Source organism: Thermobia domestica, chromosome 4 (genome assembly GCF_964235325.1).
Source record: "Thermobia domestica chromosome 4, izTheDome1.hap1.1, whole genome shotgun sequence".
Lineage (NCBI taxonomy): Eukaryota > Metazoa > Arthropoda > Insecta > Zygentoma > Lepismatidae > Thermobia > Thermobia domestica.
The window spans coordinates 221281947-221290468 of record NC_137457.1 but is presented as its reverse complement, the minus strand read 5'-3'; the positions used below and the strand labels follow the sequence as shown (position 1 = coordinate 221290468).

The 8522-nt window shown below is 33.4% G+C and overlaps 1 protein-coding gene across 1 annotated transcript in view; it reads right to left on the bottom strand.

The window, feature by feature from the left end:
* Positions 1-803: 803 nt before the first annotated feature.
* Positions 804-8522, bottom strand: part of LOC145683873 (sorcin-like) — an 81439-nt gene continuing 73720 nt past the window's right edge. Inside the window, exons 4-5 of the mRNA XM_081755498.1 lie at positions 4911-5045; positions 804-2701 (exon numbers count right to left, since the gene is read on the bottom strand). Coding sequence (XP_081611624.1) covers positions 2610-2701; positions 4911-5045 — 227 coding nt within the window. The 3' untranslated portion in view covers positions 804-2609. The remainder of the gene's footprint in view (positions 2702-4910; positions 5046-8522) is intronic.

Sequence of the window (8522 nt, the reverse complement as noted above, 5' to 3'; positions counted from 1 at the left end):
AATATCGAAAAGTACCCAAATATCGAAAAAGTAGTCAGAAAAAAATCGATATCGATATTTAGATACTTGAAAAACTCGCACTTTCCTGCAAATGATGAGTTTAGTAGGAGTAAAAACCTTAGTATTCAGAATAAAGTATAAAAATACACAAGAACATAGAATAAATCCAATTTTCATACCAACTGCAAAACAGGAACTGCAATATACACCAAACCTAATTTGCGTCGGTCACAAAAAACCAAACCCCTTGCAATCATCTTCTGTATTATTTATATCATACTGACTACTTATTTATTGCATTTATGTATTATATTAACATTGCACCTGTACTTTTATTTACTTCTTTTGAAGTTTCAGCTTACTTCCAGTTTAATAGAATAAGTTATTCCTGAGAGAACATTAAAGAAATTGAATTAACATCTATGAAACATTATATAGATATGTTTTACATAGCACAAATACGGAAGCACAGCATTGCTGCACGTCTTGCAAATAAGAACAGAAATAAAACATTGAACTGCTGAACAAGATTGCACTATTCATAAAAATAAATACTTTACATGTTATGTTTCGATTTTCTAACCAAGATCCTCATCAGACATACACTCTGATGAGAATCTTGGTTAGAAGATCGAAACGTAACATATAAAGTATTTATTTTTATGAATAGTACAGTCTTGTTCAGCAGTTCAGTGTTTTATTTCTACAAATACGGAAAGCTTTTACAGAAGTCGGATTCTTTTTTCTGCGAACTGAAAGGAACTGCAAAATGCAAGTGAGTGATAGCGAAATAATTAATAATATAATGTCGCAATATAATTTTATTTACTTATTTTAAGTGTTTGTTAAACAAAATGTACGTCGAAATAAAGCCTTACATATTAAGAAGTGTTCTACGATTCAACCTTATATAAAATGAAATAAACAATAAAAAAAAATATTGTATGATCAATCAGCGAGTAGGGGACACTGTTAGCTATAGTCTAACGTCTAATTGTTTATAGTCTTGTCCCTATTTTCTGTTCTTGATTGCAATAAGAACTTCGGTATAGGCTAAAAGCTCACTCACTCACCGTAACTCACTTAAACCACCATACCAACTATCTTTATAATTTGAACTGTAGATCTCATCGAAACAAACTTTAAAAATTATTGATACTAACCCATACTTTTGACTCTAATACATTTCTCATATGTAAGAATCCTTAGTTTCATATATGCATATCTTCAAATCACTGAAAAAAAAAAAAAAAGCCATGATATCCTTTTTTTGATTTGAAGATTCATCAACAAATTTTAAGTACAAAAGCCTTTTTGCTTTCTTTGATGATAATTATGAATTGGTTTTCTTAATATTTCTTGTTTATGTACGGTGTAGTATCAATATTTCAAATAATCAAACTAAAACATTTCCATGAATATTAACCATTACCAGTAACATTTTCTTCAGTCTTTTCTTTTAACAAGATGATATAACGGGAATGCGGTGTTCATTAACGTATTAGCCAGAATTGAATCAACTACAAATACAGTATATATTATTTGTTATGGAAAGTTATTGAAATAACTGAGTTATTTACTCTTGAATCTTTGTATAGTCAAATGTTTATAGCTGTTTACATTATCAAATTGTTTACTTAATTAATGAATACATATTGCTAACAAGGTATATAACTCATGCACTTGACCACAATCAGGAATTTTTATTTCATTCTTGTCTGATACTAGCTATAAAACAATGATCATAAATTCACTGAGAAACTTCTTTTGACTACAAAGCAGAGATTATTTGAATAAATAAAAAAAAAAAAAAAAAAATAATAATAATTTGTTTTATTTTTACGAATTCTGACTCAAAGACAATAATCCGTCTTATTTAAGTAAGTATACCTTCTTGAATTTAAAGGTTTTACAGAATCAAAAGTTAACGTTGCACCGTATTTATCGGACAACCAATGCACAAGTGATACCCATTACTTAGGTTGGAAATATACACTACTCTCTTAACACATTTATTTTAGTACAAAGAATCAGTGCTTATGATTCAACCAAGATTTTCGATAAAAGTGAAAATGATCTCATTCTTCTTGGACTATTTTCAATTTGTAGCCAATATACACTAGTTTTCCACCCCGGTATTCATACTTAAACGATTATATACTTATACAGTAATAATACATTTTCATCTTAACAATGTAATTCATTGATGATTATGATTGTACAGTACATAATATCTTTTTAAAGTACACTCCAAGACACATCTTGAAGTACACAGGACCAAGAGAGTGCGCGAAAAATTGAATAAATTATATGTTCTACTTTTACTAAAATGTCTTTTAAGAATTAGTATCAGGGATTGAAATTACCGTTAATTGGCAATCTAAAGAGTTTTACAAAAGAACCTGATGGCACTTATGCATCATGACACGCACATTACATTTTATCATAACCTGCTTTATATTATATACAGTAAAAGGCTCATTTAACGTGGGAATTATTACATTTAATATAAGAAAATATACAACAGACAAAAAATAAACCGAGATTCTCTCACATAAGATCACAAAAGCAACAATCTTCTTAAATGTTTCGAGTATTTTTCACTGTAGCTAGACAGAGCAACTCATCGCAACTGTTAGAAAATCCTCAAATCCAATGGATATGACACCTTTCATCTCCCTATCCCTTGCTCTAAAGGCCTCTGAAAAATAAACAGATAGATTATGTTAGAACATCTATTGAAAGGTAAATTAACAATATATCTATATTTATATATATATAAAACCTTAGGTAGCGATAACAGCAACAAGCAAAAACGTGCAAAGGAACAATATGTCCATCCGGGAGACTGGAGATTGTAATCTTCTGCAAAAGATATGGTAGTACAAGGCAAAAATGAAAAATGGACTGGTTCACCGAACAAATCCATTAACAATAAACTAAATAAGACGTTCAAATGATCTGGTTGAAACAGTCGTAAAAACAGTCAAAATGTAGAGAAACACTCAAGGAAATTTAAACAATATTTTATGGACAGTCTGCAACCAATTTTCATAGTTTGTAGAAAAGATGAAAAAAGTATATAGCAACGTATCAGCCAGAATTAAAGAAAATATAAATGGTAAAAAAAATAATAATAATAATAATAATAATAATAATAAAAATAAATAAATAAATAAATAAAAAGTAATGAAAAAGATCTAATTGCTGGACATCGCAAAATTTAAATACAATAATTCAAATAACATTAATGAAAACAAGGATATTAATTAAATCCATTAGGATAATTTCAAAAAAAAATTTCCGATTTACCACAAATTGGTTGCACAATCATTTCTGAAAAAAATATATATAATGTATCTTAAACACAACTATATGATTAGAAATATAAGATTATATTTCTTATGTTAACAGCCGTCGTATTTCTAACTTGGGTACCAAACCATGAGAAAATCAAGATGGAATATTTCAGAAATGAAATATGGTAATTATGAGACAAATGCCATTGGAAATGGAAAATAGAAATAAAACCTAGTGAGCTTTAATGTAGTGCTAAAACTTTTACCATCTCAATGCCACAAATACTGTCACAAAGTCATGAATAAACATAATCCAAATTACCATTTTTAAGCCATTTGGAATGAAGAAAGTGGGAGAAAACGGAAGAATCCCGAGAAACCCTACGCACACAGTGTCCACAACAAAGTTCACTAGGCGCGAGCTGGGATCGAATCAGGGACCGCATGCACCAAAGGTGGGAACGCTCTACCACTGAGCCACCGCGGCCCCTAGATGTTGTTAAGGTGGAAGGGGATTCACAGATGAATATACAAGGAATTTCTGGACCTACAGCACCAGTAGTACTGTTAGCGTATGTTGCAGACAAATAAGAAAGCGATTTGTAATTAAGTTTAATTATATTAGAAGAAGTGGAGCAAGTTAGGTCATATAACAGAATTTTCTTGGGTAGGGAAGAAATTGTGAAAAAGAGTTCAAAACGGTTTCAGATGGGTGGCGGAGTGAAGTCATTGTACAGGGTGTCTACTCAAATTCCAAAATGAAATTTCGTGACTTTTTCGTGACCTTTTCTTTACCAAACTATAAAATTTTCTAACATTCTCAAGAGCAAATTTGGGTGCAAATTAGGCCGAATTTTCATGCATGTGACGGAAGAATGCTTTGCTTGCGATTTAGTAGCGTAGACATTTTTGGTGGCGAATGTTGACGTTTCATAGAACAAAATTTTCCAGTCTCTGCTTATATTTGTACAGATAAAAAAAAAGTGACCCAAAAGCTAAATTTCATGACTTTTTCTTGACTTTCATGACCGTTTTCTGATTTCGTGACTTTTCATGACTTCCGTGACCGATAGACACCCTATTGTAGGTTTCCAGTTAGTTCTTCTGACGATTTGATACCACTACATTGATATGCAATCGAATTTTTAACGAATCCGATGATCGAGAAGATAAATAAAATAAACAAATAAACTTATCATTGTTTGGCATTTAGGAACGTGGCTGCTAGCCACTTGCTGCCTGTAAGCAACCTTATTCATAGATTGATCACAATACACTATAATGTAAATGATTACTATTTTTCTAGTTTCATCCTATTTCCCTCTTTCTGAAGTTAAAGCTTGAAATTGCATTGAAGAAAGCACATTTAAAGAATTTCCTCTATTTCCAAATAGTGGTATTTTCTGTATCTCACATAATGTAAGAAACTCCTTTGCTTTGTTAAGAGTTGAACTTTTTCCAAAAGAGTTAAGAATTAAACATTTCTTTCATATTAATGTGTATGTTTAGGAATAAACTGAAATTAAAGAAAGAAAGAAATCTTAAACCGCTACTTTTAATAAAATTACATACTATTAATGGTACATTACGACTAACTATCAAACTGCTCACCTGTAAATCGTTGAATTTGTATACAAAGAACAATAAACTGATCAACAGTTATTTGCTTATTGGTTTGTGGATCGGCTTTTTTAATTACAAAACTTACAAATTGTGGCGAAAAACGATAGCCCATTTGTTGAAGAGCTGAAAAAGAAGTAAAACACAAAGAATAATTACAACTAACAAGACTATCTTAATACCAGAAATTAACCATTAATTAAGTGATTACCTGCTTTATGATTTTTAAAACGTACTTTGGGTTGGGTAATAAGAAAGTAGCAACTAATCTAGTAAATGGAACTTTCATATCTTACTACGTTTAAGTCAACAAATTATACTTACATATGCTAAGATTTGTATATACACAAGGAAAAGAAAACTTCTTTGTAAACTTACACACAACCACTGCAGCTTTGAAGTTCATACTTATATTTGAAAACGAAAGGGATTTTCACAAACAGAAAATAATTTTAAAAAAATGAATTAAAAAACAAGAATTGTGACCTCATTAAATATTACAATGGTGCACCACTGAGAATTAATATATATTTATCTCTTAATTTGTTTCACCTTCCTCTCCCCTTCTTACTGAACGATTATTAAATTATTGAAGTCAAGAACATAGCTCTACAGACGCATCTTCATGTGACAATATCAATATACATTTTGGGAAGACGTCGAGTTCTCCTAAATTAGCTTCATAGGGCCAATTTAGGAGCTCAATACAAAATATAAGCGGACTAATTTAAGGCTCGTAAATTCCTACTATGTCAGAAACTAGTATCTTTAATGTCCGTTTTGAATATTTTATACTGTGTGAAGACCACAACTTGCAATATTTAACATAAGATTTTTATGACGCTTCCTATCATTCAACTTAAAAATATTCCAATAAATAGACATTCGTAGATGACTAATCCTTGGATAGTTTATCTAACTGTTAGAAGATAAACCATTAGTAATACCAATGAACGAATCCAATTAACAAGAAAAACAGATAACAAAATCTTTATACGGCATTTACGAATGTACACTTATGTCCAAAGTGATTGTCATATCTGTAACTGTCTTGTTGTTGGAATATAATTTGATAATGATTTTGCAGATACTTTTAATACCGTTACTATGTGTATAACCGGGAAACGTATATTTGTGGTAAATTTCATAGGAAAAGAATTATAAATATGAAAATTAGAATGCGTAAAACAAATTGTTGCTAAATGGACAAGAAAAGATTTTTTTCGTTATATTGTTCTCATTTACTGCTCTTTTGACATGAAATTTACCACATACATGTCTTTACCGACTATACCAGCGTTTCCCAACCGGTGTGCCGCGAATGGGCCGCTGGTGTACCGCGAGGAAATCGAAACAAAATTATTAATTCTATAACAAAAACAAAATTATTAATTCTATAACAATCAAATTGCAAGGCATAGGGAAAAATGTATATTCGTATTTCGCATTACTATGAGCCTTTACTATGAATCTACAATTTTAAGTTTCATACTGTGTTACTTTTTTGTACATTTTTAATGTTAGGAAAAAGTATTTGTTATCATTGTTATGACCATTATTGCTTCTTTATTGTTGCAGACTATTTCGTAACTTGAAATTTTAAAATATCATTCAATCCTTTCGGTAGATCAAACATGCATACAAATTACCTACATTTGTGTTTTAAAAGTAAAGGAGATTTATTTGTTCGTTCGTTATTTAGTGATCTTCCTTAGTAAACGGTTGGATCAAGTTTTCCAAAAAGAAAGTGTATTTTTAAAAACCTGAGTCCTATATCTTATTCCTATTGTTTTCTATTTTTAAATTAGAACGAAAAATAAGCATAATGATTTACCACGGGGGGAACCAGTGAACGATCTTTCTTTTCTGTGAGATCAGTAATCATAGAAAAATTACCACGGTATTTTATATTTACAAATAATAATAATATCTATAAACTAACCAAGAAAGTTCTGTCGCTTTTTGTGGAGGTCAGTGTTTAGTTGGCCCTTACACCGTGATTTGAATGCGAATGGAGATAAGGGGAAGTTGTTGGTGTGGGTATATCCAACATACTACCTGGTAGTATGTTACACCGTGAACTTGCGTAAGAACAGAGTGAATATGAGACCTCCTCAGAGGTCCTAAGGGCGTGTTTGCTGTACATTTTAAATTGGAGTCAAACGCCGCTGCAGTGGGGCGGAAGATATGCCAGGCTTTTGGCGAGGGTGTCGTGAAAACGCGAACAGAACAGCAGAAATTTAACAAATTTAAAGACGGTGACAAAACACTCGAAGACACACCACGTGCCGGAAGATCAACACATGTACAAATGAAGATCTTCAGGCAGCAATTGGGGCGAACAGTGGCCAGGAACTGGGACTACAATTCAGTGTGAGTGGAGAAATCATTCGGCAGCACCTCCGTCAACTTGGGAAGCACTACAGGTTCGGTCGATGGGTCACACGTGATTCGACTCTGGACCAAAAGGCAATGCGAGCAGACACTTGTGTTTCTTTGCTGTCTCGTCTGAGGAAGGAACCATTTCTGGACAGGCTGTTGGCATGAGATGGGAAGCGTCTGCATGAAGCCTCACGGCGCCGTCATCATTGGTTAGCATCCCATGAACTGGTTCCAGAACAACCGAAACCAGCACTGCACCAGAAGATCCTGCTGTGTGTTTGGTAGACTGGTCGCGGCATCGTGCATCAGGAACTGTTGCCAGCTGGTCAGAGCATCAATGCAACTGTGTACTGTCAGCAGTTGAGCCATGTTCAAGAAAAACTCAAAACTCTGGAGCCACCATTTCTGAATTGCAAAGGGGTCCTCCTGTTACAGGACAACGCTAAGCCCCAAGTAGCTAGGATGACCCAGGACACTATTCTACGCCTGCATCCGCCATTTTCCCCGAACATTGTAGCGTCCGATTATAACCTGTTCCATTCCTTGGACATTCACCTTAGAGGACACCAGTTCAAATTCCTAGTAGAGGTGCAAAATACACTTGATACCTTCTTCGCTTCACGGCCCACCAAGTTCTACGGCGATGGAATCCATGGCCTTCCAGAACGTTGGCAGAAAATCGTCGATGGTGATGGGGAACTTTTTTTTACGTTCCAGGTACCTCTTAGATGACGTATCGATGTTAGAAGGTGGTGGGTGAAAAGTGACAGAACTTTCTTAGTTACCTTTATATATGAGTGTGCCGCGAGAATTCAAGTTACATCTGTAGTGTGCCGCAAGTTGAAAAAGGTTGGGAAACACTGGACTATACACATATTAACATTATAAGAAATACTGGGCAAAATCGTTATCAAATTATATTCCTGGTACAACATATTTATAGGTATGCGACAATCATTTTGGACATGACTGTACATGTTAATCCAATTGATGCCTGTAAGCAACCTTGTTTATTGATTCGTTACATTAGGGGGGACGCGATGGCTCAGTGGTAGAGCGTTCATCTCTAGTGCATGGGGTCCCGGGTTCAAACCTGCTCCCGCCAAGTGAATTTTGTGATGGACAAACACAGTGTGCGTGGGTTTTCTCGGGATTCTCCCGTTTCCTCCCATTTCTTCCATTCCACCATTTTATTCATTTCTCATAATCACCGTCTCCTTT